Consider the following 23,765-nt stretch of genomic DNA (forward strand, 5'->3'; position numbering starts at 1 on the left):
CACCCAACAGTAAGCCCCCCAGGGGCAGAAACTGGGCCTCATTCCTCATGGTACCCCAGGGCCCAGGACAGTGCCTGGCACCTGCAAGCCTCCGTAAATATTTGAACAAATGAACATCACTCTAAAGAGTTTGGTTTGGGCTTTATGCTGCAGAAAACAGAGCACCACAGAAGGGTTTCCAATAGCAGAGGAGCGTGATCAGAGCCTTGTTGAGAGAAGTAAGCAGTGGCGGTGTGGAGGATGAGCTAGTGAGGGAGGCAGCAGCTCTGGTGCTGGGCAGGCAGGGCAGGAACCAGACGGCACACTTGGGGATGAAGAGAATGGAATGGATTCTGAAGCTATTTGAGAGACAGACCAGACATGACTTGGTGACTAATTAGATTAGCAAAGGGATGGAGAGGGTGTTAGGAAAGTGTTTAGAATGACTCAGGTTTCTAGCTTACACAAGATGAAGGAGGTGGAGCCAACTGAGAGAATCCAGGCTACACAGGAAGTTTGGGGAAGATGAGTTGGTCCCTGCCTCACAGAGGGTCACCAAGTGTCACTGAGCCGTTAGCAAAGGTCTGAACCAGAAATGAAAAACAGAGTCCCTGACTCCATGTTCTTTTACACTACTCCCTGCTGCCAGCCCTTTTTTAGCATTTTTCCAAGAGTATTTCATACTGATAAACACAAGTTTGTGAAGGGGGTAAAACAGGAAGAGTTCAGTAACTGCAGCTTCTGAAGCAACACAGAAAAAAGGCTACATCTGATGCCCTGGGGGACTGGGGGCAATGAACATTTATTGAGGCTCTGCTAGGTGCTTCCAGTTCAATCAGCTCTCACTGACCCTCAGTCTTGTGAGGTAAGCACCATCATCTCCATTTTGCAGATGAGAACATTAAGGGGCAGAAAGCTGAATAACATGCCCGAGATCATGCAGCTAGAATGGGCGAGGTGGGATTCAAGTCAGGGTCTGCGTGACACTACACTACCCCCCTGTCTGTTTGTTCACTCGATACATGAGTGAGTGCATAGCATGTGTCTGTGCGACGGATTGTGCTAAATGTCTTTGTCAAATATAATATATTTTGTCAAATATAATGAATTTCTACCGTGGACAGAGATAGAGGGGAAGGCTGGCTTAGGTGATCTCTCAGAACTTTCAAGCCCAGAAATCAGGGAGTCTCAGAAAAATGTCATTCTTTTTCATCCCAGCACCTCAACCCAGTTTGAGAGCCACGGTTTGGAAGATACCCAAAAGACTCTCCAGTCCAACCTCTCAGTTCATAATGGAGTCTCTGCGGCACCACCGGGAATGTCTACTTGCATTCCCACAAGCAGTAGGGGGCTCACCTCCTCCCAGACAACCCACTCAGAAAGTCCTGTATCTTTTTTTCCAGTTCTGAGGACTCACTCTTCTACCTTCAAGACCCTTGTGAAGGTCAAAGATATCAAAGGCTGTTCCAAGCTGAGCCCTGATGACAAACAGGGGAGGGACCATTGCAAAGACAGGTTTGCACCCCAGAACTACCCTACAAGTATCCACGGGAGGAGGCAGGAAGCCCAAACTAAGGGGTTAAACAATCACAAGACAAAAGGAATGGTTCAAGCATTCACCAGCAGAGCCACTGCAAATAGGAGAGAAGCATGCAACCAATAAACAATGAGCAAGGACTGTCCGCAGCCTTCAATTACCACCTCTGTGCTCACACTTCCAAATCTTTCTCTCCAGCTTCATCACTCCTGAGCTACAGACCCACATATCCAGCAGCCTCCCGGACCTTCCCTCCAAACCTACGCCTCCCTGTGTTCTCATCGCAGTGAATGGAGCTCCATTCCACCTCATCATCCAAACTGAAAGCTTTAGTGCCCTCCCGGGAACCTCCTCTTTCCTCCCCTCTGTCACCTCACTTAGGCACCAGGTTTTTTCAACTCTACCTCCCAAGTGTTTCTCCGGTCTTCTCTACCAGGTCACAGTTCTCGTTAGCCTAGATTACTCAATAGCTTCAAAACTGGTATACATGCCTCCTGTCTCTCCTGCTTCAATCCTTTCTCACAGCACCCCGAGGTAAACGCTCCAAAGCACAAATGGGACAACACTTCGCTGGCTCCCTCACTACTCTCAGAATGAAGTCACACTCCCCAGAAAGGCATACAAGGCCCTTTGGGATCTGGCCCTTGCTTACCTTTCTAGTCTATTTCTTACCCCTTTCCCCCACATCACTACAACTACACTGAACTTCTTCAAGTCCCTACAGAATACTATGCAGTCTTACTTGCTTCCTGGGCTTTGTGCAGCTATTTCCTCTGCTGGAATCATTCCTTTCTTCACTCAGCTAACTTCTACCAGTGATTCCGTTTTTGGCTTAAATATCACCTCTTTTAAAAAGTCTTGATGCACCCCTAGACTGAGTTAGGTATCTCACTCTCCCACACTGTCCTAGTACCAAACACTTATTCCCATTTCATACTTATCACATTGCCTCTTCAACCTACATAACTGCATTACTCCTCCACTTGGGAGTATTTTACATGCCCAACACCATACCAAGCACTTTAAAATATAAAAAATTAGCTGGGCATGGTGGTGTGTGCCTGTAATCCCAGTTACTTGGGAGGCTGAGGCAGGAGAATCTCATGAACCTGGAAGGCGGAGGTTGCAGTGAGCCAAGATGGTGCCATTGCACTCCAGCCTGGGTGATAGAGCGAGACTCCGTCTAAAAAAAAAAAAAATTGTCTAAAAAAAAAAAAAATTAAAAGATAGAAATAAAAAAAAAAGAAGGAAAAACTGAGTCTCAGACTTTTGCAACAAACTTCTGCAAGGGAGTGGCAAAGCAGGGATTTGAAGCCAAATCTCTGTGGCCTCAGAGACTAAGCTCTTAAGCACTGAAATCCACCAGCAGGTGCCCCCACAGGACCCAAGGGTGCTTGAATTTTACCACTCCAACACCCAGTCCCGGCCTGGGTACCCTGGACTGGAATCAGTGGAAAATTACAGGAATTTGGACTCCTAACACTAGGCTGGAATCCTCCAAAGCTATGTAGTGGGTGGAGGGGAGGCAGCACTGACTGAGATGCTTTAAACAACCCGTTTCCTTTCTTAGAACACCTGAGACCAGGAGGCGGCCAAGGGTATGGTAGGAAAAAAAGCACCATTTCTTTTTCTATTCCAGATTCCTCTCCCTGTGTTCCTTTTCAGTATTTCACTCCAAGAATAGCCCAGGCAGCAAGGCATGATGAGAGCAGTCACGGCAGCAGGAGCTGCCACCAGACACTGGCATGTACCAGGCACTAGCAACGTGCCAGGCTCCCTGCATTTCAACCTCATTTTAGCCCTTTTCACAGATATTATTTCTCCTTATAAAGGTGAGAAAGGTGAGGCTCGGAGCCCTTAGTTTGTCTAAGGGTATATAACTAAGTAATACAGCTAGAATTCTAGCACAGTTCTGTCTAACTTGTCATTGCTTTTAGAATGCAAACAAATCGTCCCTAATGCTTATTAGCTTATTAACATGTAGATTCCTGGGTACAGAACAGGTCTGAAGTGGGACCCAAAAGTGCGCTTTCTTTTTTTTTTTTTTTTTTTTTGAGACGGAGTTTCACTCTTGTTACCCAGGCTGGAGTGCAATGGTGCAATCTCGGCTCACCGCAACCTCCACCTCCTGGGTTCAGGCAATTCTCCTGCCTCAGCCTCCTGAGTAGCTGGGATTACAGGCACGCGCCACCATGCCCAGCTAATTTTTTGTAGTTTTAGTAGAGACGGGGTTTCACCCTATTGACCAGGATGGTCTCGATCTCTTGACCTAGTGATCCACCCGCCTCGGCCTCCCAAAGTGCTGGGATTACAGGCGTGAGCCACCGCGCCCGGCCAAGTGCGCTTTCTTAAACAAGCTCTCAGGTGACTCTGAGGCAGAAGACCAGCCACTGGGAAACAAGGCACTATGGATGTTTTCTCAGCCTGTGTTCCTCAGAAATACCAGAGTCACAAAAAGTGACCAGACATCTGAAAAGAAAGAGGGGACAGGGAATTTCTGTGGTTAAACACATTTAAGAAATACTGCCTATTATATTCCTTTCTGGAAGATTTACAATGTACATTAGCAAATTAGAATTTTTGAGCTGGGCACGGTGGCTCAAGCCTGTAATCCCAGCACTTTGGGAGGCCGAGGCGGGTAGATCACAAGGTCAGGAGTTCGAGACCAGCCTGGCCAACACAGTGAACCCTCGTCTCTACTAAAAATAAAACAATTAGCCAGGCGTTGTAGCGCATGCATGTAGTCCTAGCTACTCGGGAGGCTGAGGCAGGAGAATCCCTTGAACCCAGGAGGTGGAGGTTGTGGTGGGCCAAGATCGTGCCATGGCACTCCAGCCTGAGCAACAGGGCAAAACTCCATCTCAAAAAAAAGAATTTTGAAAATGACTTGTGGTCACCATTATTCAGCTATACTTAACAAGAGTATTTCCAAAACTTTAGTTAACTACAGACTCCTCCTATATTAACAGTATCTATTAACATCTCACAAGACTCAGCAAGTGGAACAGAGTTTAGAACACGACGGCTATGTTACAATGCCTCCTAACTCCAGCCCGCACTGGCCTCTCTTTCCTATCTCTCTCTAAGAATGCAATGAGAGAAGCCCTAGGCCCTGGTCATGGCCTCACCCTCACTTACTACGTATGACCTTTGAGAAGCCACTTAATCTCTTTGGGTTTGTTCCTTAGCAGTAAATGAGGGGTAATAATACCTGCATGCCAACAGGGCCTTCATGATAAGGATAATGGAGGTCCAAATACTGTGTAACCCGTACAAGACTGCACTTCCTGGAAGGGCTGTTACATCTTTTGGCATGTGACTATACTCATTTGAGCACTATGTAATATACCAATAGAACTTGTTTTCCCACTTTTTCTGCATGGGTTTCATCTTCTAAATACCTGTATGGTGGCAGGCCTCTGTGGGCTTCATTTCCTCCTCTGTAAAATGAGGTTTCATCTTCTAAATACCTGTGTGATGGCAGGCCTCTGTGGGCTTCATTTCCACCTCTGTAAAATGAGGGGACTATTTTGAGGACCCTCCGGGCACTGGCCTTTTAGAAGTCTAGGAAAATCAAAATGCTGAAGGCAACACATGTTACACCTTATCATATACCAAATGCTTCATAAGCCTCACCTCCTTCCTCTCCACAGCAGCTTTATAAGGCAGCCCCTATTATTCGGCCCTATTTTACAGGAAGAAACTTGGACTCGGAACGGCAAAATATTCAAGGGCTCACAACTATTTAGAGCCAAGATGTGAACCTACCTCTGACTCCAAACTGCACTTAAACACCCTACTATCACCCAACAAAGAATTCTGGCCACAGAATCACCTTGCTGTGGTATTCCTGGCTGAATCAAGATGGGCTGGGGAATAGGCATCTAAAGACAGCCCGGGTTCTGACCTCGGCCCTGCTGGCTAACTGCCTGGTGACTTCAGGTAAGTTCTGTGTCTTCTCGGGGTTCACTTTCCTAAAAGCGACATGGAGGTGTTGAACTAAGTCAGCGGTCAAACCAGCTCACTTGTGGCGCCTGCTACAACCAGAGTTTCCTGATGACTGTGATGCAGTGTTGGGGTGGGTCAGGAAGCCTGGAATTTTATCCGACGCCCCAAAGGAGAGCGATGGAACCAGAACTCTAAACGTCTGGTCACGGCTGATGCCCCCGCACAAGGCCCCCGTAGGAGCCTTAGGAAAGGCTGTGGAGCCCAGGCCAGGACCAGCCCGGACCTGTGGGGTACAAAGTCCCCAAATCCTCGCGTGAGCAACGTCAAAGGAGGCGCGACACGACCTCCTAAATGTGCGGTCCTTCATGACGTGAGCCGGGCGCGACCGACGGTTCCTGTTCGGTTCTCTACAGCGCGAGGCCTCGCTGAAGCGAACCCATCGTGAGAATGGCGCAGAGAAAACGGGGAGAAAGAGTCGGGAGGCGCCGGGCCTGCGTTGGGCACGGCCCCTACCTGGATTCGCGGACCCCTCACACACTCACCTGCCGGTAGGGATAGCTGGCCATGGCGATTCTGTCGTCACACGCAGGCAAGGGGTGGGGCTTTCCGCTCTCAAACCCGCCCCTCGCCTCGGCTTTGGGGCTGGACCCGATCTGACTGGACGTCCCAGCCTGTCAATCTTGGCCGACGGAAGTGACGATAGGGGCGGTGGGAGGGTGCCTACCCGAGAGATTAGGAGAGTTAAGTGCCTGATGGAGTTTCCGGAAGTTTTGGTGGCTGTACCGGCGCTAGTGTTCCTCCCTTTCCTGATCTGGAGTGGGCCTAAGCCGTGGTTAGGTTCGGATATTTAGTGAAAAGCCTGGGTGGGGTGTTGCTGTGGTAACCATGTTATAACCTGGCAAATGGGACGCATGATAGTGACGTAGAGTGGCGTCTCCCCCGTTTCCGCAAAGGAGAGCAGGGGTGGGGGGAGGAGAGGAGAGGCGGCGGCCAGGCGGTTGCCCTGACAACGGGGATAATGTTTGTTTTATCACTTTCTAACTGTATCACCTTAGGCATGATTTTTTTTTTTTTTAATTTCCAACTTTTAAGATCAGGATATATGTGCAGGATGTGGTTTGTGACGTAGGTAAATGTGTGCCAGGGTGGTTTGTTGCACAGATCATCCCATCTCCTAGGTATTAAGCCCAGCATCCATTAGCTATCCTTCCTGATGCTCTCCCTCCTCCCACCTCCCCGCACCCCAGTGTGTGTCTGTGTGCTCTCCTCATTCAGCTCCCACTTGTGAGAACATGCAGTGTTTGGTTTTCTGTTTCTGTGTTAGTTTGCTGAGGATAATGGCTTCCAATTCCATCCATGTCCCTGCGTAGGACATGATCTTGTTCCTTTTTATGGCTGCATAGTATTCCATGGCATATATGCACCATATTTTACTTAGGCAAGTTATTTAACCTCTCTGGGTTTCAGTTTTCTTAGCTGACAGTAACAAATATGTAAATTTGAAAATTAGCTTACTGTACCTGCTCATACCCCAAACTTAGGTTCAAACCACTCCTTTCACCTGGACCAGCAGCCCTCCCATCTCCAGTCCTGCAAGGCTCAGTTCCACTTCCATTCTCCACCTAACCTTCCCACATTCTCCTTAGCTCCAGTTAGCCACTCTCTCTTGCCACTCTCCCTTTGCACTTGGTACTGTCACTGTGCTATATTCCAGCCTACCTTGTATAGGAGTTTTCTTCTGATGTTTTCCCCAAAACCCATTGCTCTCTCTCTTAGAAAATCCACCCAGTCTCTCAGGACAAAAACCAAAGATCATTCCTGTATGTCCTTTTTTTCTCCACACACTCCCCCACCTCTCTTATCTCCATATGCTCTAATTTAAAAATGTACACATCTGTTCTCTTCTTCCTGTTCACACTGTCACTGTAGTCCAAAACACTATCGTCCATGCCTGGATCACTACAATAGCTGATTGACCAATGTTCCTGCTGTTATATGTAAATTTTCTTTTTTCTTTTCTTCTTTTTTTTTTTTTTTTTTTTGAGAAAGAGTCTCACTCCATTGCCCAGGTTGGAATGCAGTGGTGCAATCTCTGCTCATTGTAATCTCCACCTCCCAGACTCAAGCAATTCTTCTGCCTCAGCCTCCCAACTCTCTGGGATTACAGGCACGCACCACCATGGCCAACTAATTTTTTTGTATTTCTAGTAGAGAGGGGGTTTCACCATATTGGTCAGGCTGGTCTCGAACTCCTGACCTCAGCTAATCCATCCACCTCAGCCCTCCAAAGTGCTGGGATTACAGGCTTGAGCCACTGCGCCCGGCCTGTTATATGTAAATTTTCAGTGCCGCAAGAGAAGTAGCACTCAAATGTAAATTTTCTCAGCAAGGCAATTTACTTCTATAGAAGGGTGCATCTTACAGATGGAGCAATGGCAAGCGCACACCTAAATACCTGAGTCAGGGGTTCTTATCCCTGACTTAAGTAGTCCCTACTGCTGTGTCATTGCCCTAGTGGCTAGGGTTGGACTGCAAAGTCTAAGCTAATTCCGATTGGCTGTCTTAAAGAGAGCAGGGGTATGAACCAGAGTGGCGGGGTGAGCAGTTTGTTGGGAAAAACGATTATGGAACAGGTAACTAAAGGTAACTCAGGTCAGAGCAGGGGACTGGGGGTGACTCAGGTCAAAGCAGGTGACCAGGATGAGTCAGGACAGAGAAGGAGACCAGGGGAACAGATGTGAACTACTGATTAGAACTGATGGAAAAGGCTGTTTACTGAAAGTATGAGGAAGTTAAACTTTAAAATGGAGGACAAAAAACTGAACATACTGACATGCTGATTATTTGAAGAGAAACTTAGAACTGATTGTATCCAATGCTGCTTTCACTCTTCTCTCCACACTCCATTTACTCCACAGGCAGCCAGAGTGATTATCTTATTCCTCAGCTTCAACTCCCATGGGGGCTTCCCATTACTCTTATAATAAAAGCTCAACTCATCCTAATGACCTTCATGGCCAAACATACCAGCATCTCCAGCCTCACTTCTTGCTGTTGCTGTCCTCCTTGCCTCATTCCAGCCATGCTGGCCTGGTTGTGCCATTCTTGGAATGTACAGAGCTCATTCCTGGATGTTGGCTTTGGCTGGTCTCTGCCTGCTCATTCCTGCCCCCAGGTCTTTGGATTAGCTCTTCCCTCTGTCTGGGACATTCTTCCCTTGACTTTGCACTGGTTGGCTTATTTTCTCTATCATCCAGATTTCAGTTCACGTGTCACCTGGGGTGGGGGGCATTTCTTGACACTGCTTGCCTCCAATGTTCCCATCATCTATCTTATTTTTTCATAATATGTGTCACTACTTGAATTGTCCAATTTGCTTACATGTGTATTGTAGAATTGTCATTTTCTTTTGTATTCCTGTAACCTCAGCACCTAGAATAGTGCCTAGCATGAATTCAATGTTAGTGGTTTATTATTATCATGTACTGAGCGCTTACTAAGTGCCAGACATTGTGCTGAGTACTATGTGTTGTTTAATTTTCACTACAGTCTTTTGAGGTACATACTATTACCCATTTATAATAAGGAGCTGAGGCTCAGAGAGGTTAAGTGACCTTCCTATTATCAGAAAGATAAATGTGGCCAAACCCAGTGACTTACACCTGTAATCCCAACACTTTGGGAGGCAGGGAGGAAGATCGCTTGAGTCTAGGAGTTCAAAACCAGCCTGGACAACATGGTGATACCTTGTCTCTACAAAAAATAATTAAAAAAAAAATCAGCCAGGTGTGATGCATGTGTTTGGATCCCAGCCACTCCAGAGGCCACAGTGGGAGGATTGCTTGAGCCCAGGAGGTCAAAGCTGCAATGATCTGTGTTTGCACCACTGCACTCCAGCCTGGGCAACAGAGAGATTCTGGGGGGGGGGGAAAAAAAGATAAATGGAGAAATAGGACTGGATCCCAGGTCTGCATTTTTTTTTAACTACTCAGTATTTAATAGTTAGTAGGTCGTGTCTTTATTACCTTTCTAACCCCCTAGTTCAAAAAATATTGGTGGAGTTGAACTTCAAAATTTCAGAAAGGAAGGTGGAGGGTCAAGGGGGTATTTGCTTAGAGAGGGAACAGGGACACTTGGCCTGCAAACTGGAGTCATGTGACACACACTCATTTATTCCACCAACATATCAGCCCATTGAGTTCCCACCTCTTGCTAGGCGCTGTCCTAGGTGATGAGAATCCAACTCCTGTGAGAGTTATTTGCCCCCATTTCCTTATGCCCAGGAAAGGACTTAGGAGAACTATCTGTGGGAGGTCTGTGCTATTTGGGGGGATAGAGCATCCAAGTCTTTTCTTAGGCAGTCAGGGACTCGCCAAAGCCAACAACCAGGACTATGCGTCTGAGGAGCCACACAGGCCCAGGTATGTTTGTTTTGGAGGGGGCTGGATAAAAGAGAGATCAGGATCTTCCAAAGACTGAAAAACAATCAACTCCTTTCTAAAACCTCAACTACCTTAGGCAGACAGAGGTGGGTGGAGAAGTTCCTGTTATTGTTTCAGTTTTAGCCCCAGGGGAAAGCATGGATTCCAGCCTTTTTTTAGAGCACAGAGCACTTTCCTGAGTTCGTGGAAGCCCTGTGCTTGACCCATTAGAGGTGAGGCAGAGCTTGGTAATGAAAGGCCCATCCACTGAAAAATACTGCCTCCCAGCGGCCACTTGGCTCTGTGCCAAGCTTCTGTATGGCTTACTGAGAAGGAATACCAACACCCACCTAATTATTGTGGAATTAATTCTCTTTGATTCCAACTAGATCTAGTTCTGAAATTTAAATTCCAGTTGGATGCTGTGGATCAGAGGATGATTTGCAACTGTCCGCAGAAGCGACTGAGGAATGAGAACAGCAGATGTGGCAATTTGGCCACACTCCCTTCCATTATGGGATCATAAGGAGAGTACATTGACATCGTCTATTCCCATAAACTATTCAGGACAGCCACAAAAAAGATCTAGTCCTTTGGGATCTCCAGCAAAAAAAAAAAAAAAAAAAAAAATCCGTGGCCTGGCATACTGGCTCACACCTGTAATCCCAGCACTTTGAGAGGCCGAGGCAGGCGGATCACCTGAGGCTAAGAGTTCAAGACCTGACCAACATGGTGAAACTCCGTCTCTACTAAAAATACAAAACTTAGCTGGGCATGGTGGCTTGCGCCTAGTCCCAGCTACTCTGGAGGCTGAGGCAGGAGAATCACTTGAACCCGAGAGGCAGAGGTTGCATTGAGCCGAGATCGTGCCACTGCACTCCAGCCTGGGCAACAGAGCGAGACTCCATCCCCCACCTTCAAAAAAAAAGAGAAAAATCTAGTCATGTAAAGGGGTTAACAGACCCCAGATGAAGGAAGAGTCTAATTAGGTTCTGTCGAATTTGAGTGACAGAGGAAAATATTATGACAAAAAGGAAGATTTAAATTCCAGAAGCATCAAAGTTTAGATTTCTCTCTGCATAATAAATACGCAGCAGCCTTTTCTCCATCTTACTGAGCAGAGGGGTTTCTCAAATTAAGGACCCTCCAGTCCATCCTTCACACTGCCATCAGCGAACTCCCCACTCAGCATACCTGACTTGACACTCCTTTGTGAGAAACACACTAGTGGTTTCCCACTGTGTCTCCCCTATTCATGCTCCAAAATTCAACCGCACTGTCCTGTCTCCCATCACTCAGCCTGCTCACCCAGTCATTTCTGGGCCTTGGCACGTGCTGTTCCCTCTGCCTGAATCCATCTCTTTGTCTAGGTATGGTCAGTTTCCCCAGCTGTGCACTCCCCTGGTACCTGGCACTGTCCTATCCTACTTTACTAAGTGCTTGTTTAACTGTCTGCTCTCCCCGTGGATGCTGTAGGGGCAGGGACCATATCTGTCCAGTTTGCCTTGGGATCCCCAGAGCCTAGTACAGTCCCTGGGACAAAGTAGGAGGGGGAAATGGACTCATCAAGTTAGACTTTTCCAATCTGAATGATCTGTATGCTGCCTTAAAAGCCTGGAGTAAGATAAGAAATGAAGACAGAAGGATAGCAGGGTTGGAACATGCAAAAGCTGCCTAAGAGGAGTGGAAGACACGTGCCCCTCCTTCCTTTCTCTTCAGCTTACCCGGCTCCTGAACTGATGAGCAAGATCCATGGATTTTTTGCTGACCACAGTAACAGAAGAGACTATAAAATTCAGCTTTCCATCTGGTTCTTCATGGTTCATGAAAATACAGTAATTTCAAACTCCAGGGAGACATGCATTCAAATCATGAAAGCTTAAACCTAGCCTGTCGTAGAATCCCCTAAGAGTAGCATGAATTTGACTCAGGAAGAAAAGTGAAGAAGGCATCATTTACTCTATAAGGATCGATTCCCTGGTGACCCTGACAGGGGATGAGTTTGATGTTTCCTCATAGCGGTTTTCCCCCTCTGGCCTTCAAAGCCAACCTGCTCAATTCCACAGCTGCTCCTTGCTTCTCTTTCTTTCTGCTGGCGCCAACATGCCCCTCATCATAAGGCTCATCATCGGCTAGTACTCGGCAGACGAGGCTGCAAGAGGAAGCTGGCCTTCCAATGGGAGTGCTTTCACATCTGTCCTCAACAATGGTCCAAACCCTGGTCGCCACTTCAATGCAAAAATGATGCCTTTGCTTTTTAATGTTTTATGTGAGAACCGGGGTTAACTGAGAATAGCTGGGGAGGGATGAAAAAAGAATCAGCTCCTCCTTTATCTAAAAACATCACATGAGACCTCGGGCGTGCTCAGGAGTCTGTCTGATTTCATTCTTCTGGCCACCAGCCCACCTTTGCTCCTGGCAGGAAAAAAAAAATAGGGCAAAGGTTCAGAAAAGCCATCAATAGGCTGGTCTCCTGGTATTTGGGACCCAACTAGAGAAGGGAATTTTCAGAATGTGCTAGAAATACCAGCTCTGCAGAGATTTGACAGCCGGTTTGAAGGCTTCAGGCAGTTTGGATAAGCATCTAGATTTTGGGTACATTTCTGAGCCTGCTCTGTGAGTCCTTTGAAGTGTATCCAACTTGAATAAACCTTCCAGATAGCTGGGGCCAGTGAAAAAGCTTTCTTTGGAAATCCCCCTGGAAGTGCCTTGTTGCTTTCTCACAGGGCAGCCAGCCCATCAGGACAAGGGATCTAAAAAGGAGAAAAGGAAGAAGCTCAAGAGAGAATGTTTCTGTAATGTTCAATTCACTGTCTTTTTTTTTTTTTCCTTCCTACACTTTTTTTACATAGGGAGAAGGAGACAGCAGAGAGACCACCAAACTCCCAGTAGACTTTGAGGATCATGAGCTTAGATCTGTTCATGGCTTGCCTATGACCCCTTTGTACTGATACAGCCTGGCTATTTCTAAAGGCCTAGGCTAAGATGTACAGGAAAAGCACCACATATGTTAGAATAACGAAGAATAACAGGAGAAGTCGTTTGCCCTCCAGAAATTCATTGCTGGAAGCCCTTACGGAGAGCTAGTGACGGGGCCATGCATTGGTTCAGGCAGAAGGTTCCATCTCATTTCCCAGAGAAGCATTCCCTGGCCGCCTAGGCCAGAGCTGGAGTCTATCTTCTCTCCCGTTTGCACAGGTTTTCTAATCACAGAATTACTGGAGCATCAAGAAGCGCCTGCATGCTTAAAAGGGCTTCCAGGCAGATGAACACACCTCCGCACCGGGTGGCGTTTTCCCAGGGTGCAACCCGGACCAGCTCTGGGTCACACCAACGAGGTGAAGTGGATGGGCAAAGAGTGGGTGGGGTGCCGAACAATGGTTTACTTAGGGAATCAAATAGGCAGGAGCCTTTATAAGCTGGAAGCGGGGCCTTCCAACCTGCGTTGGTTCATTCGAGGAAGGGCTGAATGATGCTTCTTCTCTAACTCAAGAGAAGTGTGCATAAGGACAGGGAACAAGGTTCCAAGGAGCAGCGGATCATCAGCCGCCCCCACGCAGATCATCCAGCAGCATCCTACAGCACCACTGGCTGACCACGAGCCAGGAGGGAAATGCCCTTTATTTTTTAACCTTTATTTTTTGGATACTGAGTCTCATCATGTTGCCCAGGCTGGTCTCAAAGTCCTGGCTCAGGCAATCCCCCCGCCTCAGCCCCTTCAATAACTGGGATTACAGGTGTATGCCCCTGTACCCACAATGCCCTTTTTTGATCCTGGAACTAAATGAGAAAAGTGGGGTAACAAGGAGCTCTGGTTGCAGGGGAACCCGCTGGAAGGAAAAAGGCAGATCGTTTTGTTTCTTTATTATTTAAAAAATATTAACAGCAATTAAAAACAACAACAAAAACATTCACAACCTTTCACAGAGTCCTATAAGCTTTGGCCATTTATTCCCAACGGAGTCCTTCATCCAAAGGCAGGTGGCGATTTCAGCCAAAAGGCCCCTTCATGGTTTTCATGGGTGGGTACTGCTGCTCCATTGGCATGGCCCCAAAGCAGTCAGAGGGGTTACACTGGCCAGCCTTGCCTGGCTGGCCTATGGGACCCGGGGGCCCAGGGATGCCAGGGATGCCTTGCTGGCCCATCGGTCCTGTTGCACCCATCTTGCCATAGCCTGGAGGACCTTGAGGACCTAGGGAGGGAAGGGCCACAAAGGGACAATCAGAGGACCCAGATCATGAGGGAAAAAAGCCATAATGCCATCAAATAACACCTTCCATTTGGTGACTGTTTCTCAAGTTACCACGTATTTACATGAAGACCTAGTCTGACCCTCACATTATTTTAACACTAACAATACCGCTGGCAAGTTTTATTTAGAGCTTCCGTGTGCCAGGCACAGGGCTGAGTGCTTCTGATGCATTATTCATTGAATCTGCACAATTTCCTGAGAAAGGAGCTATTGCCTAATTTTGTAGATGAGGACACACGCTCAGAGAGGTTGCACATCTGGTAAGCTGTGATGCTGGGTCTCAGAGCCAGGTTATCAGGCTTTGGCCACTCTCTTTCAGGCTAGACAGCCAAGACGCATCTTAGAGATCACCTCCAGAGGGCTTCAAAGGCCTCCTCGAGGTGCGCAGCCAGTGAGGTGCTGAGTAGAACCTGAACTCGAGTTCCTCAGCCCCAGCTCCATGTGGCTGCCTCCCACTGCGTCATGCTAGCCCAGTTTAGGACTTAAGGACAGGCTCTGAGTCTTCCGCCCCCACATCCCCACAGGCCCTGGCAGAGCGTCTTGCACGCAGTGGCATTACTATAAATGGTGGTTGCTTGGCCTGCCGTTATTTGGGGCTTGACACAGCTGTGTCATCGGAGGATCAGAAAGAAAAGGGGTCTCTGCTGCTCTGGATTCATGGTCTCAAGTGGTGGCTTTTCCTACCTGGGGGTCCAGGAAGACCATTTTCTCCTGCAATGCCAACACCAGTGTCCCCCTTTTCGCCTTTGGTGCCAGGCAGTCCTGGAACAAAAGAAATAAAATAAGTCCTATCCCTGAGCAGAAAAATGACACAGCCAGTCAGATTACTTGAAAGACACACACACACCCCTCGTATTCACAAGAGACCTCATGGAATACTTTGGCCTGCCCCAAAGAACTACGTGTGTCCCTTGGGAACTGTAGGGCAGAGCTACCTCTCATTCCTGGCAAGCCCTGCCGTCCTTCTCTGCCAATCTGACCAGGGAGCCCAGGTGATCCGGGAGCGCCTGGCCTGCCCGGAGCACCATCCTTCCCTGGGGGCCCTGGTCGTCCCGGAGCTGCCGCCATCTCCATGGGGAACTGCATCCTGGAGGTGTAGTAAGCCATTCTCTCTGTAAAAAAAGACAAAGACAGGTCAGAGGGTCCCCCAGGGACTCAGAATGACTGCAGATGCTGCATACTGGTCGCTAGCATGGAGCCCACAGCAGCCTGCCCTCACAGGGCTGTCAGGGAAAGGAGTATGGGGGTGGGTCTCCCAAGTGGGGTCCCATGTCCTGGCCTCCACATCGCTCCCTATGGAGATCCTTCCAAAGCGCAGATCTGACTATGGCATCTCTCTGTTCCAACACCCCTCATTAGTTCACCGCTGGCTTCAGAATAAAGTCCAGATGCCTTGCTTGGCATTCAAGGTCTGCTTCCCAAGCAAGACGTCCAGCCCCTTTAGGACAGGGCCCGTGTTTTCCCCAGTCCCTGGCATATCAATGTTGGAAGAACAAATGAACAGAAAAAAACACTTCAAATAAACCACCCCAGCCATCTTACAGTGCCGCTTGCCCCTGTATTTAGAGCTCACTTCAGGCAGACTCGTTTGATACCAATTTTCTTGTCTGTCTCCTTTGCTCAAGTCGGGGCACGGGGAAGGCGGGAGGGAATCATTTTATCTCTGAACAGAGCAGGTGACAAGGAAGGTCTGAAGGATAATTGAACATATGCCTGTCAACCCCAGGCCTGTGAGTGTGTGGAGGGCGAGAGCAGGACATGGAGCTTTAAGGAAAAGGAGGCCCAGGCAGGGCAGAGAAGTCGCAGGGAAAGGCAGGCAGCACCCACTGCCACCCAGCTGGCTGCCAGTTACCATCAAACATTTTAATGATCTCTTGTCTGATGAACCTCTTGATTTCATCATAATTCACCATGTCTCCCTGAAAAAAGAGAAGAAAACCTGCCTCAATTATACTTCCAAACCTGGCACTTCCCCCTATGGAAATAAAGGATGGGGAGGAAGGCAGAGGTCCCAGGAGCCTCCCACAGATTTTTTTTTTTTTTTGAGACAGAGTTTCACTTTGTCACCCAGACTGGAGTGCAGTGGTGCCATCTCAGCTCACAGCAACCTCCGTAGATTCTTAATCCAAAGTCCTAACCACCCAGAAATGGTACAAAACATCTGTGCTTAAGCACATTTTTCTGGGGAGAGGGTCCTATCATCCCCACCTTTAGTTAAGAACCACCCTCTGGGAGCCATGCTCTTTCCCACAGAATGTTAACAAGAGCTTGGAAGATGATCCGTGCTCCACCCCACATGCCTGCTCTATGGGACAGAGCCGATGGCTGCCAGCCTTCCCCCTTACCATGGAGCCAGGCACACCAGGCAATCCAGGGCTCCCCGAAGGCCCTGGAGATCCAGGGTGGCCTCTCTCCCCTGCAGGGCCCGGTGGCCCAACAGGCCCCATGGAACCACTCTTGCCCGGCCCACCAGGCATGCCGGCTCTGCCCTTCTCTCCTGGCTGGCCCTTCTGTCCGGCAGCTCCTGGATCACCCTACAAGGATAGATACAAAGTCCTGTCAAATTGCATAGTGATGTCTCACCAGTCTGCCCTTTTCTCTCCATCCTCCAACCAGACCCCAGCATCTCCCTCTGGACTGTGGCCACAGCCTCCTGACAAGTCACTGGTCCTCCTAGAAGACAGTTCTCCGGTTGTTACTCCCTGCTTAGAAATTCTGGTGGCTCCTAGGCCAGGCGTGGTGACTCACGCCTGTAATCCCAGCACTTTGGGAGGCCAAGGTAGGTGGATCACGAGGTCAGGAGTTCAAGACAAGCCTGACCGAGATGGTGAACCCCCGTCTCTACTAAAAATACAAAAATTAGCCAGGCGTGGTGGAACACATTTGTAATTCCAGCTACTTAGGAGGCTCAGGTAGAGAGTTGCTTGAACCCAGGAGGTGGAGGTTGCGGTAAGTCAAAAGATCGCGCCACTGCACTCCAGCCTGGGTAACAGAGCAAGACTCGTCTCAAAAAAAAAAAAAAAAAAAAAAGGAAATTCTGATGGCTCCCAAATACCCTCAGGATAAAGCACTCACTCCTGGGCCAGGCATGCAAGGCCATTCGTGATGTGGTTCTGATCCTTCCTTCCTCAGCCTCCTCTCCTTGCCCTCCGCCTCCTGCCAGACCTCACTGGTTATGATTCTCTGTTGTGGTCCTCCTGGCCTGGAATGCCCTTCTCCTCATCTCTTTCTACCCAGTGCACCCCTCCTGAGCTGAGGCCTCCTCGACTCCCTAGGCTGGGTTGGGTGCTTCTGCCTCTCACCCACAGCGCTGTATCTCTTCGGCTTCTGGAAACTTGCTATTCCCCTGTGTAAGTGGGACTGGTCTATTGTGAGCATCTATTGTTCAGGGACCTCGGTTTACCTGAGGCCAGGACAAGGGCCTGGAATGTGAGCAGGAGCAAGGGGATGCTCAGGAAATGAAAACAGTGAATGAATGAATCAGTCAATCAGTAAGTAAATGAACTGGAACTGGAGATTTCCTTTCCCCCAGCCACAGCTAATGACCCCACGTGGCAAATTTTCAGACACTCTGCTGCTCCCAGTTCTGCCATTTTTTCCCATGCCCACTGGCCTTCCTGTGTCTCCTCTCTGTGGCTAAAGTGGTAACTTGGAGCTGGGCTGCATCAACTCTCCAGCTTCTCCTCCCACACCCAGCCAGTGCCCACTCACCTTGGGCCCAGGAGGTCCATAGAATCCCTGCTTTCCAGGGGGTCCCTAGAGGAAAGCAAGAGTCAGTGGTGAAGTCCGGGCAGCGTCTCTGAGGTGCCCTGGGGAGGGAGGAGCAGTGAAGAGGCCCCTTCCACAGCCCGAGGCCCCAGGTGTGTCCAGCCGGGCTCTGGGTGAGAAAGGACCACCGCCTTTCTGCCCACAGAGGGGCTGACAGCTGGAAAGGAAAATGATGTCCCCAGGGCATGGCCTTGTTTAAGCATGTTGGCTGGACCCCCATCACAGATGAAGAGAGGTGAGAAGAAGTCGGAATGAGATGGCCAGTCTGTGGCATACCGGGGGGACTGGAAAGACCTGGTGCCCAAGAGATGTTTGTTTGGAATTTATTATTATTATTATTATGTTGTTGTTGTTGTTGTTGTTTTGTTGTTATGGTTGTTGTCTCTTTTTGACCAGGTACGAGGTTTTTAAAAAGTAAAACAAATCTCACTCCCGTCCTTGGCCCCAATTCTCGAATTCCTCTCCCCAGGACAACAAGGGTTAACAGTTTCCTGTATATCTGTCCAGAGATAGTCTGTAAACATTCAGAGGGAATGTTTACTGAATAAATGAGGGGTCAGGACAAGGTGAGGAGCGGGAAGCATCCCCAAGGAAACAGAGAAGACCAGTACAACTGTACCTCTTTGCCAGCTGCGCCATCTGCACCAGGTTCACCCTGGGGAGTAGAGAGCAATGGAGACGTGATGAGCTCCAACCCAGTTTGGTGTCAGATGCCTCACATCGCACATGGGGCATGCCCAGCCCCCTGTTCCACCCAGAGGCCATGATCCTCCAGCCCTCACCCTCTGACGCCCTGGGTGCAGGCGGTGGAAATTTAGACCCCCCACCCCATACTCCAGCCTGATCCCAGAGCCCCAACAGCTCCCAGCCCCTGTCTACAAGAGCTCTATAAGGGAAGATCAGACCATGCCTGCCTTGCTGTGTGCTTGGATCCCGGCACCTTGCACACTCCCTGGTTCTGAATCTATGTTAAACGTTTGCTGAATGAACACATGAACAGCCTGAGCCTGCCCCCTCCCTGCAACCAGCAAGGCTGCCTCCCTGGGCCAGCCCCCTTCTGGGGGCTGCTGGGGAAGAGGACTTGGTGATTGCTAGGCAAGTGGGAGATTCATCCAGGGGCCCTGGAGGCTCCTGAGCCTGCAAGGAGGGAGGCAGAGTCCTTGGTAGGAATCAGAGCCAATCGGCGTGGTGAGACTGAGCCCACCTGGCAGATGGGCCAATGGGAGTCAAATACCCCAGCCCAGGCCAGCAGCCCCACGGTCACTGCTGCTGCCCCCCAGCAAAAGTCTGCGTTGGTGGAAAGCATCCTGCTGAGTCCCAGGAGACCTGGGTCCCTGCCTCTGCCCTCCCAGGAGACTTCATCCCTGAGCCTGGCAATCAGTTGCACCTGATGGGGTTCACCTGTCTGGAACTTTTGAGAGAGGCAGATTTGCAGAGTGGCTAAGGACACAAGTTCTGGAATCAGACAGGCTGGGATCAAGTCAGAGCTCTTCCACTTACGAGCTGTGTGACTCCAAGCAACCTACCTAACCTTTTGGAGCCCCAGATTCCTCATCTGTAAAACGTGGACAGTCAGATCCACTAAATAGGGCTGCAGCACAGATTAAGACAAAATGCAAGGCCGGGCGCGATGGCTCACACCTGTAATCCCAGCACTTTGGGAGGCCGAGGCAGGTGGATCACTTGAGGTCAGGAATTCAAGACCAGCCTGACCTGCATGGTGAAACCCCATCTCTACTAAAAATATAAAATTAGCCAGGCGTGGTGGTGCATGCCTGTAATCCCAGTTATTCGGGAGGCTGAGTAGGAGAATCAGGTTGCAGTGAGCCAAGATTGTGCCACCACATTCCAGCCTAGGCAACAAGTGAGAAACTCTGTCAAAAAAAGAAAAAGAAAGAAGAAAAGAAAAAGAAAGAAAGAAGAAGGAAGGAAGGAAGGAAGGAAGGAAAGGGAGAGAGAAAAAGATAAAATGCACACCAGATGCTTAGTCCACCACTCAGCATGTGTCGGTGACCAATATCTCAGCGTTCTGAGTAGGAAATGTGAGCTAAGAACTGGTTTTTGAGAACCTCAGGAAGTTACAGCAACAGGACTGCATTTCTGGTTCCTGACATTTAGCAAGATTTTCTGTGGTTACCAACAAGCTCCCCTGGGGCAGGGGCAGGGGCAGAACAGGGCCATGCAGCCGAGGGGGCTGCAGAAGGTTGAGGCTGGTGCACCGTCACAGGCAGTGACCTCGTGGGCAGCTTGGCACAGCACTGCCTTGCAGTGCCTGTCCTTCCAAATTCGCATGATCCTCAGGCCCAAGCGCCTCGCTGCCATCCCGCTATGCTGGCAGCCGCTCCTTCCTTGGAGGCCCCAGATATGTCGTGCTGTGCTCAGCAGGCCTTGAGCCAAATGACTCTTGCCCCCTGGGCTATGCTGCAAGATGTGGGGTCTTACCGGGGGACCAGGGTGTCCAGGGGGGCCGGGCTGGCCTGGGAGCCCTGCAAGGCCCCTTTCTCCGGTGGCTCCTCGATCTCCTTTCAGACCCTAGAGAATAGGAAGGGAGACAGTGAGAGGAGAGGGAAGCAGGCAAAGTGGACCCCCACGTAGCCAGACAGATACCCCATCGTGTGCTGGGGGCCACAGGGAGAGGTGGCACTGCCCGAGCTTGCAGCAGGACTCTGAGATGACCTCCAGCCCTCTCCAAAGCCCTCTGCCACATCCTAGAAGGTAAGATCTTTGGGGGCAGGAGAGGCCAATGCCCGGAAAGGAGGGGATGAGACAAACTGTTCTCCATCCCCCCAGCTTCCTTGGAATGGAGCCCACAGCCAAGCAGGGCAAAACTCCCGGGAGGGAGGAAGGAGAGGAGCATGTTACTCACCACTGCAGAGATCCCAGCTGGTCCTGGCTGGCCTGGAGGCCCTGGTGGCCCCTAAAGAGAGATGAGTCAGTGGGACAGAGACAGGTTCTAATAGCAACACCCCGAGGAGCACAGGGCCTGACGGCAGGAACAAGCACCAAACTTCAGCAGCTCCGTTTCCTCCGGAAACCTTCCTTCCCTCTGGTCTTACACTTGAGCTTCTGACAAGATTTGTGCCCAGAGCTGAGGCCTGGGGGACCCTGGGCACACAGGACCCTCCCTCCAACCCAGGCTGAGTGGAGCATCTGGGGCTGTGCTGAGGGGGATGACCCGAAAGCCATGGCCAGCGGCCAAGTGCAGAGGACAAAGGCCTGGGGAGTTACTGTCGGCGTAGGCAGCCACTGAGACCCCTGCTTCCCTAACAGCAGCCCACTTCCTGCTGTCCTATGGAGGAGAAGCTGGGGGCCTGTGTAGCAGGGGGTGAGGGGTAGGGGCTTGTCACTGACCCCGACATCCACAGGGACAAGGAGCTGACACTTGTCGCCCAACACTGGGGTGCCTGGAACTCCAACACCCAGACATTCCCCGCTGCTGCACTGGGGCTGCGTCTGAAACGCCCTCCCCCAGCTCTGATGCCTACATCCACGCCTCTGTGGTGCAGCTCAAAGGTCACCTCCCTGGCCAGAGCGACACCTTCTCTGAACCCCCGGGGGGCACTTGGGTCTCTCTCAGAGCGCTTCCCTTCACACCCCCAGGTGGCACATTCCAGATTCATCTCCAGTCTCCTGGGGTGGAAATGTCCTGCATGGAGACGGCCACGCTGCAGGGCGAAGGGGCTGGACAGATGGACGTGAGAGGCGGAAGCCTGCACCCTGTCGGCCCCAGCACCGCACTGAGTCTCCAGTGGGGCCACGTTTCTGAGTATGCCTCCCCATCACCCGTCGCGTGAGGGGAACCAGCCTCGATACGACATTCTGAATCCAGGGCCTCTGGACCCCTTGAGATGCGTAAAAATAGAGATGGAGACCTGAGAGTTCCTTTTTTTTTTTTTTTTTTTTGGTCGTGAACTATTTTTAACATTTCCAAAAGCCTTTTGGAAATTATTATGCAGCCAGCCACAACAGGGCTGCAACAAAATGCCAGTATCTTCGCTTTTCTCTGGAGTCCCACCAGCCCAGTGCTGTCACTCTGATCAAAGGCACCGCCTGGCAGTCGTCTGTGTTAGCGATGAGTGAAGTAGACAGAAAATTCATTATTGCTTGATAAATATCCTCTCCAAGTCCCCCTGTCTTGGAAAACACTCCACCTATTTACCCAGTTGCCCAAGCCAAATGCAGGAGTCATCCCTGATTCCCCTCTTTATGTCACTCTGTCTCCCCAACCCCAATCCAGTTCATCAGCAAGTCCCCCGCCTCCAGACACCTCCCAGATCTGACCACAGCTCCCCGTCTCCACTGCAACTATCCATCCACGGCTTCCGTGCATCTGTCCTCTCCCACCCCTGACCACACTGAGAGGGCCGCTCCTATCGCCACCATGTCCTTCTCCGAGCTCAGCTGTCCCCTTGCTACTCACAGCTTTCTCACTCTACACTCCAGCCACCCTGCTCTTTTTGGGGTTCCTCAGACACCTCCAGCTCCTCCCTGCCTTGGGCCCTTTGTACCTGCTGCCCCCTCTGCCTGGAACTCTTCCCCTAGACTGCTCAATAGCTGCCTCCTTTTATTCAGGCCTCAGCTCAAATGTCGCTTCTCCAAGAAGGGTTCCTCCGAAGTCACCTCCCTGGCCCTCTCTGTGACAGCGCATGGCTGCCTGATGCTTTCATGTTGGGTCTTCTGTTTGCTGCACCTGCGTGCCAGCTCTGAGATCAGGGACCTCGCCTTTCTTGCTCACTGCTGTTGCCCCAGCGCTTGGATTGGTGCCTGGCATGGCGCAGGTGTTCCATGATTATGTGTTGACTGAATGACCTTCATCTGATAAGTGGACTTGAATGTGCCCAGAAAATAAGAAAATGACGAAAATCCTGGAAACCACAGAAGGAGCGGCCCCAGTGCTGGGCCAGTAGCTCCCACATGGGAGCTGTCTAGCTTCATGGCGGGGCAGCCCCTGTGGCTAGTTCCTTCAGGTCATGACAGCCTAGGCACCGCCACCCACCCCGCCAAAATGCTACCTCTCATGGAGACAGAGACGAAGTTGGTTCAACTCACAACATGGCCGGGGGGACCGGGTCTTCCCTGGGGTCCCATGGCACCAGGTTCACCCTGTAGGAGCCAGAAAAAGGATAAAATGACACAAACTGACGGACTTGCACCATGTGGCTGTCGGGTGGGAGAGGGCTGGGCAGAACAGGTGTTAACGCCCATGGCCAAAGGAGCCAGATGATTCCCAGCCTCCAGACCCATGCCTCTCAGAGAGTCAGGTAGAGATGGCAGACCCACAGCCTGCGAAGGCCAGGCCCTGCCTTTTTAGGTTGGTGACCCAACAACCTCCAGGGAGCAGAACCAGTTACAACCCTTAAGAGGAGGGAAAAAGTTCAAGAGGTGCAGTGGTGGGTGAACCCCTCCCAGAAGACTGAGGTGGAAAGCAGCCACGGAGCAGGAGGAAGCGGCTGCACCCCAGACTCTAAAGAGTCCAAAGGCAAACTGAAGGCAGCCGTGTGGCTCCCTGGCCCTTACCTCTGCGCCAGGCCGGCCAGTGCTGCCAGGGGGTCCTGGTTTGCCACAGTCACCCTAGAATACAGAGAGGGCAGGCAGTGGGGGCACGCCAGACAGTCACTTGACATCCCTACCCCAGGTCAACCTCACATCAGAGTGGCCCTGCCACCTGCCCCAGCTTTGGCCACCTCTGCTGCCCTCCGGCTGGTAGACAGAAAAGCTCTGACCCAGTCTGCCAGGCACTGCTGGCCCCAGGAGGCTCTGATGCTGGGATGGCCTCTCTGCCCAGGCTGGGCTGCCATGTCTGCCTGGGGGCAGGCCTTCAGGAGAGCAGAGACAACCTGCTTGGCAGAGGTTGGCAGG

The 23,765-nt window shown here is 50.5% G+C and overlaps 2 protein-coding genes and 1 long non-coding RNA gene across 10 annotated transcripts in view; all 3 read right to left on the minus strand.

Annotated features, from left to right (window-relative positions):
* Positions 1-6,389, minus strand: part of PEF1 (penta-EF-hand domain containing 1) — a 15,909-nt gene extending 9,520 nt beyond the window's left edge. Inside the window, exon 1 of one of the 2 annotated variants that reach the window (XM_032246698.1) lies at positions 6,007-6,389. In XM_032246698.1, the coding sequence (XP_032102589.1) occupies positions 6,007-6,030 (24 nt within the window). In that variant the 5' untranslated portion in view covers positions 6,031-6,389. Of the gene's footprint in view, positions 1-5,351; positions 5,491-6,006 lie in introns of those variants that run through there. The other variant, XM_032246699.1, reaches the window with a different exon arrangement.
* LOC116529175 lies at positions 4,302-5,059 on the minus strand. Its single transcript, XR_004259420.1, has 2 exons — positions 4,987-5,059; positions 4,302-4,917 (listed from the first exon to the last, which is right to left on the minus strand). It is a non-coding gene; the product is annotated as an uncharacterized LOC116529175 (long non-coding RNA).
* A 7,345-nt stretch (positions 6,390-13,734) lies between the features above and the next one.
* COL16A1 (collagen type XVI alpha 1 chain) overlaps positions 13,735-23,765 on the minus strand; it is a 52,728-nt gene continuing 42,697 nt past the window's right edge. For 4 of the 7 annotated variants that reach the window (XM_032246702.1, XM_032246705.1, XM_032246704.1 and 1 more), the window contains 11 exons: positions 23,424-23,477; positions 22,956-23,009; positions 20,773-20,823; positions 20,349-20,438; positions 18,526-18,561; positions 17,850-17,894; positions 16,484-16,672; positions 15,991-16,057; positions 15,074-15,250; positions 14,823-14,900; positions 13,737-14,078 (listed from right to left, as the gene is read on the minus strand). In XM_032246702.1, the coding sequence (XP_032102593.1) occupies positions 13,876-14,078; positions 14,823-14,900; positions 15,074-15,250; positions 15,991-16,057; positions 16,484-16,672; positions 17,850-17,894; positions 18,526-18,561; positions 20,349-20,438; positions 20,773-20,823; positions 22,956-23,009; positions 23,424-23,477 (1,044 nt within the window). In that variant the 3' untranslated portion in view covers positions 13,737-13,875. The other 3 variants (XM_032246701.1, XM_032246700.1, XM_032246706.1) reach the window with 2 other exon arrangements.

The sequence above is a fragment of the Sapajus apella genome, unplaced genomic scaffold (genome assembly GCF_009761245.1).
Source record: "Sapajus apella isolate SASKATOON/1434 unplaced genomic scaffold, GSC_monkey_1.0 scaffold62, whole genome shotgun sequence".
NCBI lineage: Eukaryota > Metazoa > Chordata > Mammalia > Primates > Cebidae > Sapajus > Sapajus apella.